At 45.9% G+C, this 25,364-nt stretch overlaps 1 protein-coding gene across 3 annotated transcripts in view; it reads left to right on the top strand.

Moving 5' to 3' along the window:
- Positions 1-25,364, top strand: part of Ets1 (ETS proto-oncogene 1, transcription factor) — a 131,487-nt gene that overhangs the window by 29,054 nt on the left and 77,069 nt on the right. For all 3 annotated transcript variants that reach the window (XM_023701437.1, XM_023701435.1, XM_023701434.1), the window contains exon 3: positions 705-849. In XM_023701437.1, coding sequence (XP_023557205.1) covers positions 705-849 — 145 coding nt within the window. The remainder of the gene's footprint in view (positions 1-704; positions 850-25,364) is intronic.

Raw genomic sequence — 25,364 nt, 5'->3', positions numbered from 1 at the left:
TCAGGGTATTTTTATAGGGTAAAATACCAGAAAAAGAAAAGGCTGGGACTATATAAATGTAAACTGAGGATTATTCTGCCTTATTTTTTGTGGTACTGGGGATAGACTTCAGAACCTTACGTGTACCAGGCAGGTGCTTATGCCACTGAGCTATCTCCTTGGCCTTTTGCCCTGCTTTTAACCATGAGTTTTCATTTGAAGATCAGAAAAGGCATCCTGAGATGCATGAACAAATGACTGGAGATAAATGTAATCATTTAAATTGGAAATTCTTCCCTGTGAATTTGTTATTATTATTTATTTCTTTGTCTGATACAGGGTCTCCCTATGCAGTTCAGACTCGTAGTGATTTTCCTGTATCAGCCTCCCCAGTGCTGAGATTACGGGTGTGGACCTTCACGCCTGGTTTGGGGCTGGCACAGCATGTCATAGGTTCTGGGGTTGGCACAGCATTTGGTACTGGGATGGAACTTGGGTCCTTGAGCTTGCCAGACAGGTGCTTAGACCACCAAGCTATCATCTCAGCCTTCCCTGTGAATTGTGGATGGTGAAGAGGAGAGACTCAGTATGCGGTTATGTGTTATCACTTTCTATGGGTCAGACCTACTTACATGTGACTGGATGACAGAGAACCATAGTTCAATCAGAGAAAATTTAGGAAGGCTTTCTCCTAATATATTTCCTTTATTCTTTCCCAATCACAGAGGCAGGGACCTATCAACACTTTTGAAGACCCTCGAATGCCCTGTGGTTTCCAGGCCAATTATCACCAGCAAAGACCTTGCTTTCCATTCTGGGATGAGATGGCCACTCAGGAGGTTCCTACCGGCCTCGAACACTACGGTGCAGGTAGGAACATAAACCAAAGCTGGGGATGAGGCCAGAGCTGCAGGACAAGGGAAGCTCGACAAGGGCTGCGTGCTCTGAGCTAATGCTGCCACGGCTTACATGGGATGGACCTATTGTTCTCTGACGGAAAGTCCCAGGCCTTTGCAATAATTTTGCATTACTTTATTTTTCAACAGGAAGACTAAGCTCTAGAAATGGGCCCAAGAGGGATTATTACTATTATTTGGTTCAAGGAATCAAACTCAAGACTTCGTACTTGCCAGGCAGGTGCTTGTGCTGCTGAGCCATCTCCCTGGCCCCAAGTGGGATTATTTTGGGTCTCTGTTTTGTAAACAGTTTTGCTTCCTGAGAATTTCCTGATATTTACCCTCTCAGGCGGTGCAGTTGACAAAAGGCCTGTGAAGTTAGCAATCATAAAAGATGAACTGGAAGCCCAGAGGGGCCCAGATGACTTAGCCTTTCTACAGAACATCACTTGTCTTATTTATCGCCTCTTTCTGTTTACTGTGTCTCTCTGCCCCCAGCGTCAGCACTCCGCTTCTCTTTCCTCTGCTTGCCTCTCCCCTGCCCTCTGTCCTAGGACATCCTCTCCTCAGCATTCCCTTTCCATCCTGGTCTTATGGGTGCCGGTGCTGCCCCCTGGTGAGCAGGAGCCAGCCTCCCCCAGGGAGCTCTGTGGAACAGAGGGCTCCACCCAACCAAGGACCCCAGAGATCTGAAGCCCTGTTTCTCTTGCTTTCTTGGCTCCTTCTGTTTCTTGCCAATGCCATTAGTCTTTCCTTACCTGTTAGCATTTTTCAAATGTACAAAATGTAAAGTTTGAATTTGAGGATAATGAAATGATTAATATAGATATTAAGTAATCTAAGTTTGATATTAAGTTCATAACAAGGTCATAAGACCTTGTTAAAATAACATATCCAAATATCAAAAAGTCAGTCAAAATTTGTGTTTTATCAAAGAGTGAATGCTTAGCATGAGGAAAATCGTTCCTCTAGTGTATTGAATCCAGTCTCCATGGGATTGGGGGGCTCTCTGGAAACAAAAGCAGTTTCCTTATTCAGTGTCCTTTTACTTTACATAACTTTATAGTAAACTACTTTTATGGCAGTGGAGAAGGAAAGCAAATGTTTGCTTTGTGGTCCATGCCTCACCTCTCATCAGATATAAATGCAGGCGCACAGGGCAAGCTGTCGCATTACTCGGTAGAACACGGTACTATAGCGGTGAGAGCGGTGCAGGAAGTTGCTTTGCAGTTGCCTGCTTGCTCTTCAGGACAGGATGAAGTCAATTCCCAGGCTCCATAGTTTCTTGACTCATGAGCCTTTGATCTTTGAGATATTATTTGCCACTGTCTGTGTTACGGGCATAATAAGGTTTGTTTTTTTTTTTAAATTTTATTTATTTATTTGTGTGTGTGTGTGTGTGTGTGTGTGTGTGTGTGTGTGTGTGGCCAGCTCAGCCCACCAGGGGGCGGGGCTGGCTGGCATGTGGTGCTGGGGGATTGAACCGCGGTCCCTGTGCTTTGCCAAGCTTGTTCTAAGTAGGTGCTTTGGACCACTGAGCCATCTCACCAGCCCCCATAATAAGTTTTATACTAACACATTCTACCTAGTATGGAATAAATCGAAATGTCTCAGCTGTCTACCCGTTACAAAAAGGCTGGGAAGATTTTGCACCTATTCACAGGTTCACCTTAAGGACTTAAAACTCAAGGACATAAAAAGTTCTTTTAAATTCCAAGCAAGAAGGATCATTTGTACAAGTGAAAGGTCAGAGAGCTGTGTCAGTGCTCATAGACTCCTCCACAAGGCTGAAGTTTACATCTTCCCGTGTAACTGAGATTAAAATTGCCTTGCTTCAGACTTTCAGCTCTGGATGGTTCTTCTGCTTACTACAAGGTGCACCTTTTTAATGGTTGAGGATATCTCCATCCTTGCCCATGGCCTCAAGATAAGAGTGCATCTTTGAAAAAAACAAAATAAAAAAGAATGCCTCTTTGTATTGGTCAGCTTTCCCAATGTTGGGGCAAAATACTTCACACCTGCAACTTAAAGACTTAGAGGTTTACTCTGGCTCAGCTTCACGGGTTTCATTTCATGTTCCCTGTCCTCGAGTGAGGGACCTCCCTCTCGTAGCCCGTTCAGCTTTGAGCTCTTCACTGGGACAACCATCGACGCAGGTCCGGCTCTCCTCACAGGCCACTCACCCGTCCTGTCCAGGAGTCTCTTCGTCTAGTCAAGCTGGTGAGATTAATCGGTACACTCTTCTTTGTAGCAAAGACTCATGGTCCTTATCTTTCTCCCAAGTGGAGAAGTACCTTAAATCCCAAGGGGAAGTAAGTTTTTATTGTTCTCCTCACCAAGGTTCTTAAATGTTAAAAAAAACACCAGTTTTTACTTCAAGGCCAATGAGACGTTGTCTATGAAACATGACCAATACCTTTAAAATATATAGATTTATTGCAGTATGGTACAGTCTACTTTACTATTATCCGATGGGAGCTGGAGCCACGGAAACTTTCTTTGCGCAGTGCAGCCGTGGTACATGGTTTGCATGGCGATTCGACTTCCTACCAGTTAGCAGCAGTCTCTGCAAATGTGGGCTGCAGCTCCCGGCACCCTAGGCTCCCTCTGACAGGAGTGTCTGGTAAGAACCCCGGGCCTCCCCAGGCCCCTGTGCTCTGTGAGCTGTCCACATGAAGGAGATGCAGTCCTTCTTTCTAGGCTGCAGTCCAGCTCCCCTCAGTGACTGGTGTCGGTTGGAAGGCAATCGTGGGGTGATGAGGAAGCGCGATGAAGGCACCGAGCAACCAGCGGTTTCCCCAGCTGTGACACAGTTTCTTGGAGATGTGTTGAATAAAAAGAAAGGGAGAAAAACGCTCCACATTTTTTTTCTTCTTCTTTTATCCTATTTATAAGTTCAGCTTCCTTCCCTTCCTCCGTCTCAGGGCCACTTCCCAGTCCTGCATCCCCCTCTTGCCTGTGCTCTCAGAAGGGATGAATGAACTTCTTTTGCAAGGACCACACATCTGTCAGCGACTGCAGTGCTGACTGCAGGGGCCGTGGAGGAAGGACCAGGCTCCTTCACAGCAGCCTTCCTCTCAGTGTTGTTCTTATTCATGAAAGGCAGGGGCTGAGGCGAAGGAGAGCAAAGGAGGGAGGGTGGAAAAGAGAATGTAGGCGAGAGAAAACATGAATGGGGGAAGTCTGAGCAGGTGAGGGCAGAGAAGACTCTAACCAAGGCTGGGAATCCTTTGAGCAAAATGAGCAGGCACTACAGGGCCGCAGAGGAAGAAAGACTGGTTAGAAGAAGTAGAAGAATCTAACGCTTGATAGAGAGGTAGAGGATAATAGAAAGAGAAGATGACAAATGAATGAGAAGGAGAAAAGAAGTGGGGCAGCCCAGAAGAAAGACAAGGCAAGAGGAGGAGGAGGGGGAGGGACATGAAAGAGTAAAGTAGATGATTCTGGGGACATTAGCTGTACAGCTAAAAAGGGAAGCCACATTTGCATGCAATTGCCTGTGCAGCTGTGCATTTCTTAGGGACAATCTTGTAGTCATCATTTTCTTTCATTTTTATCTCCTCCTCCCGTCCGCCTCTGCCCACTTCTCCCTGTCAGCCTGGAGCCATTATCAAGAGCCAATGGGGGCTGGAGCTTCTGTTCTGCATGAATGAATGGTCCTTTCTGTCTCAGCTTCTCGTCATCTTCTGTCAGGGAACCTTGTGTATCAATGGGGCCCCTCACACAACACAGGGCTGAAGTGTCTGTTACTGTTTATAGTCTGACTGGAACGGAGCCGCTGACCCTGCCTCCTTTTTGTTCTGTCCCTCCCCTTCAGCCCTTTCTCTCAATCATTTTTTTTTTAACATGTCAAGCTTTTGTTCCCTGTCTCTAAGAACTCACTAATGTTTTACTGTCATTAACTATTATGACTAGTTCTTGTCCACAGCCCAGTTGGGAATCAACAGGGGATATGTAAACCATTTTCAGGTGTCAACTTGTGCTTCAGCCCCTGGGAAAAATCTATTGACATCGGAGACCCCAGTGAACACCGAGGCCTCTAGGCCACTGACGTCACAGAACAGTGTCCATACTTGATTCAGTCTCCCACCGCGAAGATCATGAGTGACCGTAGTGCATGTTGGGAAACACTTGGTAACACTGGGCATGCTTCCTTGCCACCCTTCCAGAGAGGTGGTGTCAAGTCGTTCTTCATTTCAGGGACGAATTTTCAAATCCAGAGATGGATTTGTCTCAAATCACCCAAACTTGTCGATGTTCCATTGTTGTCAAAGTACACGTTCACAAAATACTTTCTTAGAGTTGAGAAGCAGCCTATAGACATAGAACCCCAATGTATCCTCAGCAGAGTAACCCTATGGTCTTATTGCCTTATTACTTGATTTGAGAAACAAGTGACTGCAGGGACTATAGCAGTAGCATTTCTCTTTTTGTACAGTGTAGTGTGGTGTGCCTTGTTTACTGGTCACAGGAACACCCCATGTGCCCTCATACACAGAATACCCACCCTTTCCAGTATGAAGGGAGAAAGGTGTGCATGTAATGAGTGGTAAAGAACCCGTATTTTGGAACCTAATTTCTTCGATTTTCATCAGCTCTTCTAACCTGTGACTTTGAGCAAATGAATTTTAGTGCTTCAGTTTTCTCCTGTGTGCAGAGGTTTCCCAAAGTGGGTTCCCCAGACCAGCAGCATTAATACTGTTGGGCATGCAATGTTTTAAATCCTACCTCACAACTACTGATCCAGAGTCTCCCAAGATGCGTTAGGGTCACTGGGAGAGTTTGTAACATCTAAGTCGAAAGGTTCCACCACCAGGGTTTCTGGGTTAGGGGGTCTAAACTGGGGCTCAGGAATTTGCATTTCCAATGAATTCTCAGGTAGCCCTGATGCTACAGCTTTGGTGATGGTACTTGGAGGATCATTCAGTTAATTTATGCAAAACATAAAATAGTGCTTCACTTAGTAACCAGGACATGAATGTTCGCAATTATAAATCATTGTCCTGAAGTGACTTCTGACTCACTGTCCCGAGATGCATTTTGGGAGTCCAAAACTGTCTGGGAAGCATTGAGTCAGAAAGTGACCCTCAGCTTGGTTGAACATGCTGTGTGGTCAGCACTGCACATGGAGTACCAAGAAGACAGCCAGAGAAAGGGGTGGGCTCGGTCCTTGCCTGCAAGCAACCTTTACTCGAGTGCGCATGTGGGAGTGCAGTTACACGGCACAGCAAGTGGCTCCTGCAAGAAATATCCCATTTATTTATCACACGAAGGTAGGCAGTGTCAACGGATGGCTCCACACTGTACTATTTAAAATTTCTCAAACAAATTTACTAATAAATGGTCGAACTGAAGAATGTCTTTCCTAAATAAACTTTGGAAGTTCAAGTGGGAGAGAGCACTGAGAGTCCGAATTCGTAGTCTCTCCTGGGGCGTTCTCAGCCAGCCAGGCGGCTGGGAGGGATCAAACCTGGGCAGTGTTTGGAAAGGGCGATCGGCTGCCAGGTGGGACGTTTCAACAGAAAAAACCAGATGCCTCCAGCTTGGCTTTTAAGTGGTGAGCCCATGGAGGGGTGCCAGAGAGACTTGCTAAATGGAGATTCACCTGGCTCTGAAGTGTTTATCCTCATAGCACATTTGTTCTTTCAACTGACCATTTCAGATGGCTCCAGCTTTTTAAAAAACTGATACTTTAAACTCTTATCTATTGCCTGTGTATGTTTGCCTTCCTTTGGGCTACATCTACCTTTCCTAGATGGCAGTTTCAGCCTTCACTAGAGAACCTGAGATTGTGTGAGTATGAATGTGAAAGTGTGTGTGTGTGTGTGTGTGTGTGTGTGTGTGTGTGTGTTTCGTGGATGTTATGACATAAGATATTACAATACGAGACAAATACCATCCCTCAGAGGATGCTGGACTGTGTTTCTCCCAGAAGATTCACAGAGAGCTTTACTGAAATGAACTAGGAACCTGCTGGGACCCCCTCCTCCAATTTCAGGTTGTATTTACTCAATTTTCCAACTCAACATAGAAATGTCTGAACCTTTCCAATGACAGTAATGTGCAACTCTTCTGTGGTGCAAGACTGGGGAATACAATGCTGAGGGAGAGGAAGAACGGGAACCTTCTTAGATGCTGACTTGGTAAGGTATGTGTGGGAAGGAGCCCATGATCCTGTCTCCTGGGGGCTGGCTTTCCACAGGAGGCTGCAGCGGGGCAGAGCTGCCCTGCCCAGCTTCTCCCAGGGGACAGAGGGGCTGGAGGCAGGAAGAGCCCATCTCTGAGGGGACCTGTGGTTGTAAGGCAGAAATACTGGAGGGGAGAAGCAAGGGGGTCTGCAGAGCCCAAGCAGCACACAAGGAGAGAGCCAGCATTCTCAGCAGTGGCTCAGGCATGGGCGGCATCGCCTTGCCTGTTTGATAAGAACAGGCATGTGGGTGCCCAGCCCTCTTTGCTGCAAGCGAAGGGCATTGCTCTGGTGGTTGTGAAGTCACCCTGTTCACCAATGTCACATTACCTCTTGTTTTCTACTCCCACCTCCTGCTCCCTTGGTGGCTTTTGAGTCTGTGCTATTTCATATTCCAATTACGAGAACATTTGGCTTGAGGTTTCAGAGTATAAACTGAAGGATGGGGCGAGTGGGCAGATGGATGGCTAGCACCGTGTGGTGGCAAGAGCTAGGGCATATCCCAGACGTCCTTGGCACTGGAGGCTTGGCTGAATTCCCTGAGGTCCCCTTGCCCCCAGCAGGTGCGATAATTCAAAGGGCTCTGGCTTTGCTCAGAGGGAGCGGCAGACTGCAATCTTCTGATTCCAGGAGAATCAGAAGACAAGAAGCGTCAGCTTCGGTGGGGTACTGAGGGACCTCGGCAGCCCCGGGGCTCTGAGAACAGGAAAGGTCTTCAGGAGTGGAAGTTGCCCTTGTAGGTCCCTGGGAAGGAAGGTGAACGCTGAGGGGAACTGGAAGCCTGAGGGCAGGGCTAGTCCAGTTCCAGTGAGAATGCGAGGGCTCTGCCGACCTGATTCTTGCTTCTCAAAAATGAATACTCCTAGGAAGCCAACAGCCTTGCACTCGAAACCTGGTGGTGGTGGGGGGCGGTGACTGCAAAGAGTGTGTGGAGAGAGAGAGAGAGAGAGAGAGAGAGAGAGAGAGAGAGAGAGAGAGGAGGGAGGGAGAGGGAGGGGAGAGAGAGAGAGAGAGAGAGAGAGAGAGAGAGAGAGAGAGAGAGAGAGTTTTTCAAACCACAAGTATTTAGCCCAAGTTGGGAAAATGTCCCTGGGGCACCGAGTTCTTACTGGATCCAAGCAATCTGACCCCTCTTCTGGAGCAGGGCGGGGGCGGGCGCTCGCAGGCTGTGGATGGAAACCTTTGAGTAGGTGGATGCGGGGAGGGAGGGCCGGAGCCGCGCGGGAGAGGGGTGTGTGAGAGCCGCGGGTGGAGTGGCCAGCAGGGACAGCCTGTTGCGCTCACGTCTGGCCCGGGACAGACGCGTACTCTCCGTCCAGATGTTCGCTGTGTTTATTAGCCGCTGAAGCAAGAGACTCGGCTTCCTCATTAATAAGTCGCTTTTTTTTTTTTTTTTTTTGCGGCAGCCAGGGGTCTCAGCCCGGAGCCTGCAGCTGGAGGCCGCGTCCCGCTCCCCTCCCCCAGCCGCGCGTCCCTAACCCCGACCCCGCCTTCCTCCCTGCAATCCTCCCAAAATACACGAGCACACAAAAAGAAAAACACCAGCAGATTTTTTATTTCAGAGAGTAAACACTAGGGCCACGGGGGTCTGGAGGTTATGGGAAAAGAGGAAACCATCGGGCTAATCAGGCAGCACACACTTCCCCTGCTGAAATAAAACAGAAATCATTGCTCCGCAGCGCAGGCGAGTTAACCCCGGCGCTGCCGGCCCAGCTAGTCCAGGATGAGCTGGGACGCCCGGGCACCCGGGTGGGGCTTGCAATTCGGATCTTTCAGCCCCAGAAGAGGAGAGAGGCGTGGACTGCTTCGGTCTGCAGGGCTGTGCAGCAAATTTGCCCCAAACTGGGCCCAAGAAACGGACGGTTGGAACACAGGAGATTTTGGACTGAGATGTAGTTTTGCAAGAGGCTAGATAGATTGGGAGATAGAAAGCGAAGTAAGGGTGTGGAACGCCTCGCCCAGAGCACGCGCGCGGTGCTACCGATTGGAAAGGAACCGGAGTTAGGTATGGCCGACTAGGGTCCGGGCTTTAGCTCTGCCTACAGCAGCCAAGAACAAATCACTGAACCTTGCTGGGCCTCAGTTTCCTCATTTCTAATAGGCGTGCTGACCTCACTGAATTACTGTGAATTGGCAGAAACCGTACTGCAAGTGGCAATGCCACAGCTGGATGGGGCAGAGAGGGATCTTCAGCTAGGATTTCGCAGACTCCTGTCAAGTGACGGAACTCTACCCTCCCTCCCCTCCCTTGTTTTCTCTCCTTCCTTCCTTCCTTTCTTCCTTTCTTCCTTCCTTCCTTCCTTCCTTGCTTCCTTCCTTCCTTCCGTCTTTCCTTCTTCCTTTTCTTTCCCCTTCTTTCCCCCTCCTTCCACACCTTCTTTCCTTCCTTTCCCTTTCCATTCTCCTTTTCCTGTCTCCTTCCTTCCCTCCCTTCCTAGCTTCTTTCTTTCCTTCTTTCTTCCTTTCCCTCTCCATTCCTTTCTTATCCTTGCCCTTTTCCGTTCCCTCCCCTCCCCTCCTTTCGCTCCCCTCCCCTCCCCTGCGCTCCCCTCCCCTTCCTTTTGTGCTTTCACTCTTCCCTTATCCAATGCCTTCAGCTTCCACCTTCCCTCATTTATCCCCCTGCTGCCTGTCTGGAAAACATAAATATCCCATGGGACAGAGGTCAGGGGTCAAACAGGCGACCTAATTGCGCTCTGAGAGAAATCACTTTTCCCCTGAGTGTGGGCAGCCTTTGGTAGTCCAAGGGTCTGCCAGGGCAAGTGACCTCAGCCTCCAGTGCAAGCCCTGCAGCCTGTCACCATCTAGTCAACCGGGACCTCCTACCCAAATCACGTTTTATTTATTTATTTTTTAAAATCAGAATCTCTTTCTCATTCCATTCCTGGACATCTTAGCTATGCTCACTCATGAACTTCAAGAAATTACGTTTTTCAGACTTTCTTGCTGTTTTAAGGAGACAGATGTACAGAGCTTTAAATCTCACCCTTGTAGGTGAGATTTAAACATCAAAGCCCGAAGCTGCTAGTTCTCAGTTTTTACCAGTCTTTTCTCTTCTCCCCAGACTCTCCAAAGTGGTCTTGGAGAAGCGGGAACGTCAGAGGTTAAGTAGCTCCGGAGCCAAGCTTCTACTTGCCTGTGCCTTGCCCTCTGCTATCTTGCTTACCTCCTGTACTTTTAGGAACCAACCCCGACAGCCTGCTGCCAAGCCCAAGATTTCTGATTCTCACAGAGCAAGAGGCCTTGCTGGAGATGACTTTCCAAAACATGCATTTCTGCTGAAATGGCACTGAAGAATATCTTACGGTTCAAAAAAATAATATTTCTGGCTTCCTCTGTTTCGTCAGGTGGTCTGAGACCCCCAAAGAAGTCAAGAACTACTGTCCCAAGGGCAAAGCACAGCTGTGCCATCCCATGGCACCAGGGTTGCACTTATGCCCCTCGCAGCCCCCGTCCGGCAGGGTTGCCTTCGCTGCTATACATTTCCTTAAGATAAATCCTTCTGCACGGTCGGTCACCCAGCCTTGTTTCCATGCCATCGTCCTGGAGACAAGCAAGCGTCACAGGCTTGCCCAAGGTACAGGCACATCTTCTCTTGTCCAACACCTCTGCCTCATGTTCTTTGAGAGGATTTCAGACACCCATGAAGGTCATGGGTCCGAGGCCTCCCTCAGGTGAGCAGGAGGTGGGAAGGTGGACGGGCCATGTTGTCCTCTTTGTAGTACAGTAGAAGTCATGCTGAGATCTTCATCTTTCTGATTTTCTAGTGAGCAATAGATTCCCATCATCCTTATTTAATGCAGGGGAAGCAATGTAGTAGAAACAATGCATCTGATACCCTCCCCATCCAAGCAGTGTTTATAGCAACAACAATGGCAGATAAACCACTGGGTGCTGCAGACAATCGCCCCCTCCATTACCCTGTGGGGTCTTAGCTCGATTTTCTGAGCTTTGGCTTCTCTTGGACCCTTCGACTGTGACACCCTGCACAAACTCACTTGGACAATGGAGACAACTTTCAGACACTCTAGCAAGTATCTTCAGCTCAGCTACTTTGCATTGGCCAGTGATGCCTTAGCATCTCCACCTTCAGTCACCATATTAGGCTGGCGTTGTTAACTGAGCAGGACTAGGGCTTTGCATTGTGCAGAACACTTGTAGATACACACTGGGCTGTGTAACAAAAGTGGCCGGCTACTTCCGAGAATAGAAATGTCTACACGCTGTTCCTGGAGAGTTACATAAAGACCAGGGATAGTAGAATAATTGTTGTGTTCACATCAACCATGCCTGAAATAGCCAGGGATTTTATCAATTCTTTGTGTCCTGGAAATTCTAAGTTAAAATTTCCTGAAAGATAAAACCGATCTATCTGGTGCAAAGTTTTGTTTGAATGTCCCATCAGACATCTGTGTCTACGTCCGTGTCCGTGTTGCTTCTCTGCTCAATTAAAATAAAGAATAGCAGTAAAGATGACTTTATAACCCATTGTTCTCCCTTTAAATAAGAATAACATTTGAACATTCAAATAACATTCTGCAGAGCTCAAAAGAAATCCTGAGCTTATAGAATTGCTTAAGAAGTAAAACAGGGGGCTGGTGAGATGGCTCAGTGGTCTAAAGCACCTATTTGGAACAAGCTTGGCAAAGCACAGGGACCACAGTTCGATTCCCCAGCACCACATGCCAGCCAGCCCCGCACCCTGGTGGGCTGAGCTGGCCACACACACACACACACACACACACACACACACAATAAATAAAGATTAACTTTAAAAAAAAAAGAAAAAAAAAGTAAAACAATTACTATTTATAAATATGTTCCACAGGTTATGGGTATGAGTCTTTTGCTCCCATAATTCCTATGAAGTTCAGTCATGTCATGACCATTTTACAGATGGGATGGATGAAGCTCAGAGAAGCAGTGCTCCCTCCCCCAAAGGAAGCTCACTGACTTCAGAGCAGAGAGAGGATCCGTAACTGAGCTCGAATCTTGCTCCCAAGCTGCTGCCTTTCACCATCTTTGCCTGTCTATGTTTTTTATACCTCCCTTATTGCCTCCCTTCTGTGACTAATGTCCACCCTCCGGGAAGAGACTATCCAGGCTTAAGCTTTCTTAGCGTTCCCATAAGCCAGAGACCTAAGGAGACCCTATAAGGATGGAACAGGAGAATTAGCCCCCATTGCCAGATTACCCCTGGATCTCAGTCCCACACCGGCTTTTTAAGCACAGGAGCACACTAGGTAATTCTTAGGCCTCCTCCCGAGAATGGGTTTTCCTTGGTTGGATGTTCATTTTGGGTGCCGAAGGCCTTCTCACCCCTCACTTCTCTTCAGCCCTGGCTTCCCCAGCCCCGAGGGCCCTGTTCTGTGAGCCGAGTCATGGAGCACGGCTGAGCCCAAGAAGTTCCTGAAAGGTTATACCCTTGAAGCGCTGCGGAGTGTACACAGCACGTGCTGAAGTTTACACAGACTTCACAGACCTCTGAATAGAGAGACTAATTGTGGGGAAGCTGCTTTTCAGCACACAGGATGGGCTGTTCCCTGTGGGTTTTACTATCAAAAGGCTTTTAAAAGTGCAGTGTAGCCATTGTTGCATATTTCACAATGAATTAAATACCATTTCTTTCCTTGCAGCTGTTCCTCGCCAGTGAGCGGAGAGCACATTTTTTTTTTTCTTTTTTCTTTTTTCCTGGCAGAAGACGTCTGCTGTGAAAACCCAAGCACTGGGGTAATGAGATTATTTGTGTGTGAATTCTTTAGGAGAAGCATTTCTTTATTTTAAATTCAATGTGATGTAGGGCTGCTGCTCTGGAGATGGGGAGAGGGAGAGCTCCGGCAGAGAATGGAATTGAAATGTCTGTGAGTGGCCCTGGGAGCAGGCAAAGGCTGGGAGCTCAGCGAGTAGACTTCCAATGTCATGTCCCTAGGGCACCGGATCTCACAGTCTCACTCACTGGGTGATGGAGGCCCCAAGTTTCATTTGCTGCAAGTTTGGTCCCCAGTGTGTGATGTTGAAAGGTCAGGAGTGGGACCCAGCAGGAGGGTGCTGGTGGGAAGATCTTTAGCAGCAGGGACTGGTGCTGTCCTCATAGGGAACCTTCTGGCTCTCCAGAAAAGTCTGTGGAGAGTAGTCTTGCGCCTCCCTTGAATCTCTTGCATCCTACCTTGTCATGTGGCTTCTTCTTCCTCAGTGCATGTCTGCCATTGTTGTGTTATCTGCTGTGAAGCCCTCATCAGAGTCTAGCTGATGCCAGTTCCTGTTCTTGACCCTCCAGTACTATCAGCGAAACAACCTTTTTTCTGTATGAATTACCCAGCTTCAAGTACTTCGTTACAGCAACGGAAACATGACGAGGACCCCAAGATCACATACTTCTTCCCTTACTTGACTTCTCATCTTCAATTTTTCTTCCTTGCTGTTTGTAAAAATTGGCTTTCAGGCAAACAGTGAGTTGGAACTAAGTGTAAAATTAAGATTAAATTCTAGTGTAGACTTAACTCTCTTTAAAATATCAGAGAATGACCAGCTGTGTTTTAGATCCATTGAAAACTAAGAAAAAGATGAGATTAAATGGTAAAAGCAGCATGTATGTTAGCTAGGGGGAATTGGATCCTGAAGTAGGTTATTAAAGGCATTCATTGGTTGCCTCTGCTCTCAGATGTCTTTCGGGGTATTTTAGAAGCTTAAGTCATTTTTAATTGTCCTCTATCTCATTCTGTCATATAAGATAAAAATTTCAAAACCTCTTAAGAAAACTCGAAAGAAATGTTTTGAGGAACTTAACTGAGAAAGAATGGGTCGGACATGAAAAGAAAGTCAGAGCTCACAGCAATGTTTTAATTGTATGTCAGTGAGACAGACCCAGGAGAGACTGGCTAAAGGCCCTGACAGGAGGAGCCCTGTCTTAGTTACTCTTCTCTCCTTGCTGGGACAGATACCCGACACTCAAAATGAAGGCAGGAAAGGTTTATTTAGCTCAGTCACTGGAGGGTTCAGTCCATACTCAGCTGGGTCCAACGCAGAGTGGCACACAGCAGAAAGCAAATTTTCATGGTGGCGGCAAAGAGCGAGCGCGAAGGGAGGGGTAGCAGCAGCTCAAGCAGCTAGCTTCTCTTCCCACCTTACATTGTAATGCAGATTACCTGCCCCAGGGCAGGTGCAGCATTCACACCCACAGTAATCAATCACAAACTCCAGAAGCCACCCCAAGACTGCATGAGGCTTTGGGGGGACACCTAGACACAAACCATAACAAGCCCACAGTGGCTCCTGGGGCTGAGGAGAGAAAGTTGGTGGTGGAGCCCCACACAGCTCACTGTTGCCGTCACTCACCCTTTCGATTTCCCCAATATCTATGGCAGTAGGAGGGGATAAAGATGATTCACCTTCTCCTTCCTCAAACAAATGAAAATTCTGTGGGAAAAATGACATGGACTCTGCGCTGCTCTGGTTGTCTTTGAATACAGTCTTGGTCACCTTTCCAGCAGTGACCCAGTCTTTTTCCATGTAGACAGACATTACTTTTAGTATAATTTTAAAAATGACCACTATATAAATAATATACCTCTTCAAAGAAAATAGGTACATTAAAGCCTAGCAGGTGCCCTGGTTAGTCTCATTATCTGAGACAACCTTGAGGTGTTTCCCTGGTAGTTTTTGTAACTTCCTCACCTGGATCCCTGGATTCTGAGGCCTCAGAGTTACTGCTGAACACACTGCTTTTGTCCTACTTCTGCATCTTTTTAAAACTTTTATCCATACATGCTTGCTGTTCAGGATATCATCCTGCACAGTGACTCTCCACAGTCACTGTGCAAAGTTGTTGTGTGAAGGTACACATCTTAATTCATTTGCTTTCCCCTCCTCTCCCTTTCCCCTTTCCATCTTCCCCTTCTTCTTTCTCTTAAGTCCTCTTCCTTTTTGCGAAGTATCTATCCCCACGTTTCCTGCTATCTTCTCCAATTCATTTGTAGTTTGGGTTCATCACATAGGAGAAGCCATCTTATATTTGGAAGCGTCTGTATCCGGCTTCTTCTACTTCATGTTGTGGTCTCAGGGGCATTCCTCTTCCTACAACTCATCCCTTCTGTGCTGCCGTGTTAGAGGTGTCGTCGCTCCCCATCGCCAGCCTGGGAAGCTGGTGACCACGGATGTTGTCCTTTCTACTTTAATTCTTGCACTGAGTAAGCCTTGGTTTGTTTGCCAGTGGCGGAAAACTGGATCAACTAACTTCCATTCAAGAGAGAAATTATTAAAGTAAAATATTGACATATAGATGGGAATGCCAAGGGAAGAGCCAGCTGGGGGGCCCCCAGGGAGCCAGGAGATCATGTCCAGTCTCTTCTTCCTCTCCTCTGTTTTCCTCTTTTGGTCTCCTTCTTCTGCTCTTCCTCCCCACCTCTTCTTCATCTTCCTTGTCTTCCTTCCTCCTCTTCTCTCTGTAGTGCATGACTGTGTGGTGCGGAAGGCACATGACGTATGGCCAGGTTGGGTGTGGACTCAGATTGTGACAGCAGGCCTGGGAAGTACTGTGCCTGGCAGCTCCACCACAACCGTGCTGTGTGAAGAAAGATGGTTTCCTAGAGGGAAGGAGGAGGGACCTTGTGCTGGAAAAGAAAGGACTTGAGAGAAGAAAAGCAGCAGAGGACACCATATCCTTCTGTCACATAGGCCTGCCAGCTTAGTCCTAAACAGCTCTTGAATTTGTCCCATCTTCTCTATTATCAACTTCAGTTTTTCAGTCTAGGTCCTGAATCTGTTCCCATGACACTGGCTGACGCATGCAGAAATCATTGCTCCGTGTCACAGTAGCTACTTTTGTCTTCTTGATGAGATGTAAGTATCTCAAGGAAGATTCCTTTCCCTTGTCACATTCCTGGCTCCTTCTAGAAAGCCTGAATTGTTAGAGGGACTCTGATAAGGTTTGTTGAACATAAAACCCCACAGTTATTCAATTCATCTGTCAGAATGATTGTAATTAGTATCTAGGATTTAAAAACACTACTACCATACACACACACACACACACGCACACACACGCACGCTCCATAAGGTCTTCAGCATCAAATCCAAAGGTTGGTCCAGAAGGTTGTCGTGGTTCCTGTGTCTAGGGCCAAGGGGCACCACCAGCTAGTTCTGTGTGCACAGGCAGTGCCTAGCACAATACTTGCCGCCTAGCAGAGGATTTGGTCTTTACTTGCACCCTGGTCTACTCACAGCTAGTGAAGGAGTGGCTGGTGGCTTGGGTCTAGTGGGATCCAAGGTAACTCTAGGTTTCCAACTGACGAAAAGGGACTCATTTCCATGAGAGTTTTCATTCCGTCCCCGCTCGGGCAGTGCACACATACTGAGGCCTTATTCTGCATAAGGTGTGGGGACGACTGGATTGGGGGGGCTCTCTTGCTGTCAAGCTGCCTTAGCTAACAGTGTGGGTGGGGAGCTCAAGCAGGCTGAGCTAGGCTGGGCACTGGGCGCTGGGCGCTGGGCGCTGGGCGGTGGAATGAGCCCCTGGGGAGGGGCAACAATGGACGAGAGGCTCTGGAGTACAGCATGGGTCCCTCTGTGGCCTCCAGGATCAGAGAGCGCAGGGCTTGGGGGAGTTTGAGGAGCTTGCATTTCTCCTAACTTGGTCAGCAGAAGGAGGGCAGAGTTTGATTGGTGAAGAGGTTGTTTTACTGGTGTTTAGAATAGTGGTCACTCTGGCTCTGCTTTATGTATCTAAGATCATTGTTATTCTTCGCTTCTTTCTCCTGTGCTGATTTTAACCTCCCTGGCCCTGGCCCGGCCCCTCCCTGGCCTTCCCGCCTGCCTCCTGAGATGAGTTTAGGCTTCCCTCATGCCTTCTAACCTGAAAGAAATGTTCTATTTCTTTGTCTGCTGCTCCTCACTTCATTAGCGTTTCTGGTGTTTATAAAGCCAGGAGATAATATTTTTAGGTTCCATTTGGAGCTCCCTGGGCAGCTTCTCTCTAAGCCACTTAGGAAGTTTAGAAAAGAAGGTCAGAGAAATGTTAGCTGTGTTTCTCCTGAACTTGGGTTAAGCAAATGGTCTCAGGATGCTACTTATAGACCCCCCTGAACAGACCACTAGAGGGTAGGAAATTCTTTCTCCTTTTTGTTTGCCTTGTCTTCACCTTTGGAAAAGCAAGGTTATCCTTTTTTTCAAATTTTATTTGTCTTGTTTTCACCTCTGGAAAAGCAATTACAGTGAGTGAAACTTTATTGAGATATAATTCACAGGCTATACAATTCACCCATCTAAAGCATATGATTTAAAATTTTCTGGTATGTTCATGGTTTTATGCAACCATAACTGCAGCGAAATTTTAGACATTTGTGTCCTTTCCAAAAGAAGTCTTGCACCCATGGCAGTCCGTTTCCATTCCTTCTTCCGCTCACCAACCATGTACCTCAGCAACCACTGATTTTGTTTCTGTACTCACATATTTTCTATGCCCAGATTTCTATTCTTTTTTTTTTTTTTTTTTGGTGGAACCGGAGATTGAACTCAGGCCCTTGCGCTTGCCATGGAAGCACTTATTCCACTGAGCCATCTCCCCGGCCCGCAGATTTCTAATACAAGAGAAGTCATAGAATATGGGGCATTTTTGTGGCAGATTTCTTACTCTCAATGTGATGGTTTCAAGGTTCCTCCATGTCACACGATGTCCCTATATATCATCCCTTTGTATCACCTGAACGATATTCCATTAGATGGCAAAGACATGCTTTATTGATAGATCATTTGCTAGACATTTAGGTTGTTTGCAATTTGTGGTTATTGGAATACTGCTGTGAATATTCAAATACAAATTTTTGCATGAGCCTGACTTCATCTATCCTGGGTGTAGACCTAGGAAGTGAATTGCGGGACAGAATAATCTCTCTGCTTAGCTAGTCATAGAACTGCCAACCTGTATTTTGAAATGAGTGTTTATTATCCACGAGGTATGAGGGCCCTATTTGCTCCATACTGTCTCCAATATTGTCTACTTTTTCGTTCTAACCCTCATTTTTGGGCCATAGTGTAAAGTAGTGTTTGATTGTGGTTTTGATGTACTTTTCCTTAAAGATTAAACATCTTGAGCATATTGTTATAAGCTGTTTATTGGCCATTCATATATCTTATTGGGAGAGATGTATACTTAATTGTTTTTCCCATTTTTTTTTGTGGTTCTAGGGATCAAACTCAGGACCTTGCGCTTGCCAGGCAAGCATTTATTCCACTGAGCTATCTCCCTGGACCCTGTTTGTTCCATTTTTTAAACCAGCTTATCTTTTTATTACTGTCTTGCAAGCACTGTTTACATAGCCTGGATAAAGCCTCTTTTTTATGTACTTAGTTCAGGTCTATAGGGTCGCACTACACAGATCCGTAATGATCCTCCTGTTTTTAGCCGCCCAAGTGCTGGCGTCACAGGTGCACGCCACCACATCTAGTCTCAGTCTAGTCTCAGCATGCCCCTGGAGCGGGGCCAGCATTGCACAAGGGGATTGAATCCTGGTCCCTGCACCTGCCTAAGCAGGTGCTTTAGTTCTCTGAACTATCTGGCCAGCCCTACGAGTCTCTTTTCAGTTACATAACTTGTAAATCATTTCCTCTCATAATCTCCATCTTTTCTCTTTCTTTATGTTACAATTTTTTGGACAGTAAAAATTGTGAGATTTGTTGTAGCCCAATCTATCCATGCTTTTCTTTTGTTTCTCGTGCTTTTGATATGGGAGCTAAGGACTCACTGCCTAACATGAGTTTATGAAGAATTGCACCTATCTTTAAAAAGGTTTCATGGCTTTAGCTCTTAGGACCTTGCAATCTACAACCTACTTTGAGTCTTTTTTTGTTTACCTGGCAGGTGTAAGGGCCTGAGTTCAATCCCCAGTATCACAAAACAAACAAACAAACAAATAAACAAACAAACAAAAAACCAGTATGGGATAGAATTTCTTTTGCATGTGTATGTCCGGTTATTTTCACACCATTGGAAGACTTTTTCTTCAATGTCTGGCTGCAGATTAAATAAAGAGAACTTCCTAAAATCTCGAGTATTTGGTACAGGGTCTTGCTATGGGCTGGCATGGCCTGCGGTACCGGGGACTGAACCTGGGACTTTGTGCTTGCCAGGCAGGTGCTTAGACCTCTGAGCTCTCTCTCTAGCCCTGCAGAAGAGGATTTCTGTTAGCTTATATCATGCGATTAGTGAGTCTCATTTTTGCATACTTTGAGCATTCATGTAGCATGCTTTGATCATTTCTATCCTTAATTTCTCCTTTTCTCTTTCCCAACCCTTTGTTCTTCTCTGAAAGTCTTCCTTCTTTCAGGTTTCTATTTTTAAGAATTTTAATTTTCTTTTATTTCTTCTAGATTACTTGTGTGAGGAAAAATGTGATTCTGGCTCCTGAATCTGACTTGCTTCACTTACCATGAGGGCCTCCAATCCCATCCATTTTTCTGTAAATAATGTGATGTTGTTCTTTATGGCTGAATAATATTCCATTTTGTATCTACCATGTTTTCTTCTCCATTCATGTGTTGATGGGCATCTAGGCTATTTCTACAGCTTAAGTATTGTGAATTGTGCTGAAATAAAAATGGGTAGGTAGATATCTCTTTAGTATGTGGACTTTAATTCTTTCCGGAATGTACCAAGGAATCTGATAGGTTGGGTCAAATTGTTACTCTGATTTTCATGTTTTGTGGAAGCCCCATCCTGACTGGCATAAAGGCATGCTGATTTATATTCCGGCAGCAGCAAAGGGTGTGCTTCCTTCCCTGTGTCCTCATCTTTTGTATTTGTGGTCGCTGTCATTCTGACTGGGGTGAAACGGAATCTCAATGTCATCATTTGCGTTGCCACGCTGGCTAAAGATGGTGAACATTTTTTCATATACTTATCAGCTGTTTTGAGAAATATGTAGAGATTTTTAAATGCATGGGCCTTGCAGACCTATTGATAGGCTTTCTTGATCCATGGCATAAATATTTGTTCATATTAAATGGCTTCTCAACTTTACTTTCTTTCTTTTTTTTAAATGTATTTGGTACAGGGTCTCACTACACAGATTGGACTCATAACGATCCATCTGTTTTCAGCCTCCCAAGCGGTGGAATTACAGGAACGTGCCACCATGCCTAGTCTCAGTCAGAGTCTCAGCATGCCTGGGGGCAGGGCCAGTACGGCACAGCAGGGATTGAACCCTGGTCCCTGTGCTCTGCCTAAGCAGGCGCTTTAGTCCGGTGAGCTACCTGGCTGGTTCTACTTTCTGTTTTAAATGAGTATTTTGCAACTATCTGAGTTCAAAGCTGGCACGCGCGTGCGTGTGTGCGCGCCTGAACCTGTGAAAACCCTGCTATTTTTTATTTACTTTACTACCAAACACTTGATATATATTTTCCTATTTGAATCTTATAAAAATTCTGAGTTACTACTAGCTCAGTTTTACAGACCAGGAAGCTAAGTTTTATATGGTTGAGGTGCTTGCCAGAAGTTGTATTGTTTGCACAACACCACGCCCTGAATTTGAGCTCAGGTCAGCTTGACTCTGCTGCCTATTGTCAAGCGCCTTGGGCAAGTTACATGAGAGAATAGTAAGAAGAAAAGGGCGGCATGAGGCATGAAGTGTTAGTGTCAATCTGTGAAGAATGCTGAAACTGTAATTTTAGTTTTCCTAAGTGGCTATCAACGTGTTCATCTCTAAAATAGAAACACTAACACCCTTCCTTAACTCCTGCAGTGCAAGTAAACCAAAACCCTGTTTAAGCTTTTTTAGTGTGTTTTAATTCACAGAAGTCTGCAGAATTTTCTAGAATATTTTCATCATACTTTAATGTATGTCATCTGTCACGTCTAAGACAACTTAGTGTTAAGACTGATGTTTCTTTTTTACTTTTCTTAACTTGTCTTTGATATGTTTCCCGACAAAGGGCACTATTAATTGTCTGGTAGACATCCTGAATCTACAGAGGGTATCATGGAGGAGAAGTTTAACAATTATATATTGAGTTGAGGTATTCTGAGGAAACGCATTGAATCCAAAAAAATTGGAAATACCTCTTAGATTGGCGGTGTCACTATACACTGTACATGGAATTGTTCCCCACTCCTCTTCCCTTCCCAGCTTCTGTACTCTTTCTCCCTTCTTGCGGCTGTTCACTTGTCTTTTGGTGAAGAATTCGGGATATGTGGCTTCATAATAATAGAACTTTTCCCAGAACGCACTTTTTGTTTGTTCGGAGCACCACGTTGCGCTAGCTCTGAAATCCCGCTGGAATATGTTACTACAAAACCCCCAAATACATGTGGAAGTGGAAATAAACACAATTGCTAATACTTGTTTTGTGGCCAGCTGCTCTTACTTCCTAGCTCCCCCGCATTTTCCCCTCTTCTTGCGCAGCTGCGAGGGAGCAGCAGACGTGGGGGGCTGCGGGCGCAGGCGCGCGTCCCGTGCCAGTTTCCTGGCCGCTCAGCTCCCATGGGAAGGGAGCTGCCTCTGCCCGGGCTCTGGCAGGCGCATCACATGGTGTCCTGCCCAGCTCTCTCTCTCTCTCTCTCTCTCTCTCTCTCTCTCTCTCTCTCTCTCTCTCCCATTTATGTATGTAGTACAGAGTCTCACTATGCAGCTCAGACTTTTTTTTAAATATTTATTTATTTATTTACCAGGGGGCGGGGCTGGCTGGCATGTGGTGCTGGAGGATCGAACCGAGGTCCCTGTGCTTAAAGCTTGTTTCAAGTAGGTGCTTTAGACCACTGAGCCATCTCTCCAGCCCAGCTCAGACTTATAGTGATCCTCCTGTCTTTAGTCTCCCCAGCTCTGGGATTACAGGCGTGCGCCACCACGTCTGGATTTGGTCACTGGCTCAGCAGGCTGGGGACAGGGCCGGTGCCGCATGCAGGACCGGGGATAGAACCTAGGTCCCTGCAATAGCCATCTCCTAAAGACAGCTCAGTTTATGCCTGTCTTGAGTAAAGAGGGGTAGAATGAACGTAACAATAACTTCATCATCCACCATCCCACGCTTTCTGTTCTTTTGCTGCTTACGTACTCTTTGGTGGAGGAAAAATGACCGAAATGGTTTACGGCATATAAGTGATACAATGTCTAAGGAGAAGTCCCTGCAAATGATGACAGAAGACTTAGCAGGAAAAAATACTTAAAGTTCTTTGAGTAGTAGGTCAGAGTGACTTTTGTCACAGAAATAATTTGAAAAGGTAGAGTTTATTCTGATTTGGATGAGAGTTTTCCAAAATACCAGAAACTGTGCAAACTTGGGCAGAGGCTGTGTGCGGAGTCTGGGATGCTTCCCTGCCCTTGGGCATCTCTCGGAGTCTCTAGGACCTGCTGCTGGGGGAAGCCCCCTGTGAGCTTCCTGCTGGAGCAGGTGACGCATCACTGTTATTTCAAAACAGTGGAAACAAAAGATGCGTATTTGCATTTGCGTCTAGGTTTGGCGCTCAAAGGGTTTAAACTGACCCAAACTCTGAAGATAGTGTGAATGTTTACTAACGGCTCTTCTAAGGACTGCATTTGCGAGGAGGAGTCGTTGCTCAGATAACCTCCTACCTGGAATATACCAATGTGAACCATCAGCGTTGCTGCCTGCGTACTCATGCTGAGCTCTTCCTTCCTAATGAGAAGCTTCTTGTGTGTTTGTTTCTGTTATGTCTTCTAACATTGTCCAAAGCTTTCACTGGATTCTGCAAACAGCTATTTTTAGCTTACATAATGTATGCTGTTCTCTAAGATATTAGATAATACTGTTTGCTCCATATATTTAATTCTTGCGCCTCATACTTCTCCATGATGGTGTCCACATTTACAATACACATTTATCTTTTGTTCTAAGTCTTTGATTAAAGCACAATGATTGTAGGCATCTAATACTTCACTTGAGTCATATAATGGTGTTCACATGCACATTCATTTCCAATAATTCTCCTCTTTCCATCATGTATGGTTTTTATCTGTGTTGCAAGAGTTTATTTCTACAGTGTAGATTATTTAATCTGTCCTTGAGAAATTAACAGGTGCAACTTTTACAGGCTTAGTGCTTAATGGCTGTTTCATATTCATGCCGAGTGCTGTGCTGGAGACCCAAATCTATATGAAAATGTGGAGCTTTTTGTCTTTATTGTCTTATTTTCTGTGTCTTGGAAATCTCGGATCAGTCAGTCTTTAGGCAGTATCTGAGAATGGAAGAGCACTAGACCAAAGAATACTAACGCAAGAGCTTATCATCACCCGGAGTCTGATTTTATACCTCTCATTCCATTACAATCATTATATGAAGCGGGCATTCCACTTTAACGTGGAGGACACTGCCCAAAGCAAAGTGATTTGCAAACACATGATAGTATTTTCTCCTTTAGGTTGGAGGTTGCAAGCTTTTTTACTAATAAGATTATTTATTAATGGCAAGCATGGAGGGTCAGCCAGATAGTTCAGCAGACTAAAGTGGGGTTCCATACTGGTGCGGTGCCAGCCCTGACCCCCGGGGTACACTGAGAAGGTGATTAAGACTGGGCATGGTGATGCACGCCTGTAATCCCAGTGCTTGGGAGGCTGAAAACAAGAGGATCGCTATAAATCTGATCTGTGTAGTGAGACCCTGTACTAGATACATTAAAAATAAACAAACAAACAAACAACAACAAAAAGACCAGTGATCATGGCATCTTCTTATGGAGCTGTCAGCCTTCACTTCTCTTTCTACATGGAAGACACCCATAAATATTAGAAAAGCTCATTGTTTTCAAGGCTGAGATTAGGATGTTGTGAGACTATGACAAGACTAATCCCAAATGTCATTGTACATAGAAGTGAAGTTATACAACAATCATAGGCAGTGGCTTTGGCTCCAGGCCTTTATGTATGAGAGGCGTGTATTGATGTCTCTAATACAAGAGCAACTTCCAATGTGGTTGCGTTTAATGACCGGATGTTTTTGAATGTTTGGGGATTTGGCACAGTTCAAAATCTACCAAATAGTATCAAAATTTACAGTGGGGCTGGCGAGATAGCTCAACGGACTAACATGTCTGCTTAGGCAAGCTTAGGCAAGTACAGGGACCGCAGTTCAATCCCCGGTACCACGTGCCATGCCAGCCCTGGCCCCAGGGCGGGCTGAGCTGGCCGGAGTCCGGGCATGGTGGTGCACACCTGTAATCCTAGCACTACAGAGGCTGAAAGCAGGAGGATAAGATTATAAGATTACCACAAGTCCGAGCTGTGTAGTAAGACTTTGTATTTGTAACAACCAAATACATACAAAAAAGAAAAAAACACACAGTAAATGTTTAAATCAAAAATGTATTATACTAAACAACACATTGCTATCAATTACCCCTCAAAATCCCTTCCCTGTTTCAAACACACTTGTTTCACTGTCCTTGCCACTTTCTGAAGCAGTCCTGGCAGGTCCTTTTTGTGCACATCTTTGGTTGTGCAGCTGCGGCTGCCTCCACGTGCCGAGTCAGTTCAAAACCTTTACCTTTCGCGCTCATTTGGATCCCGGGGAAGGGCCAGAAATCACAGGATGTCAGACCTGGCGCACAGGGGAGATGAGGACACACTGTGACCTTTCTGTGAGCCTGTCTTTGTGTTGGCTGTCACTCAGCAGCAGCATTCCGTTACAGAAAAGGACCTCCAGAACTGCCCCAGACAGTGGCAGGAACCCACGGAATGTCTTCTAATGTAGTACATTTTGAAAATTTAAAAATTCATCATGTATTTTGATCACACCTTGTTTTTTTTGTTCAGGTGCTTTAATTTTTTTTTCCTTCACTGATAAATTTGAGGCATATGAGTACTTCACAAGAGACCCAAATTAAATGTGGTACTACTTTGTAAATTGGACATCTACTCATCTATGTGGAACATTCGAGAAAACGAGTGAGTCTTAAAAACATTTAGACAGAAAGGTTTGTAAGGGTCTAAAAGCAAAGTGAGCAAGAAACCTCAAGGCTGAAGTTGATTTGACCAGTTAGACTGCAGAACTAGCAAGCAGATGCAGAAAATGGCTGGCCTGGTGTCCTTCCACTTTTTATTATTTAAAAATTGCATTTGAGGAGGGGTCGGGGAGATGGCTCAGTGGAATAAGCACTTGCCTGGCAAGCGCAAGGGCCTGAGTTCAATCCCCGGTTCCACAAAAAACAAAAACAAATATTGCACTTGAGGAAGGTGTGAGAATACATATAGGTATATGCATGTAGGAAATGTGACAATTTTGAACGGGAAGAACCATGCCATGAAATAGTGACACCCTTTTCCAAACACGAGAACCAGTCTATAGGGAAGCTGAGTTAG

The sequence above is a fragment of the Octodon degus genome, unplaced genomic scaffold, assembly GCF_000260255.1.
Source record: "Octodon degus isolate 3935 unplaced genomic scaffold, OctDeg1.0 scaffold00136, whole genome shotgun sequence".
NCBI lineage: Eukaryota > Metazoa > Chordata > Mammalia > Rodentia > Octodontidae > Octodon > Octodon degus.
The sequence above is the reverse complement of the archived record's forward strand: the minus strand, read 5'-3'. Positions and strand labels throughout refer to the sequence as shown.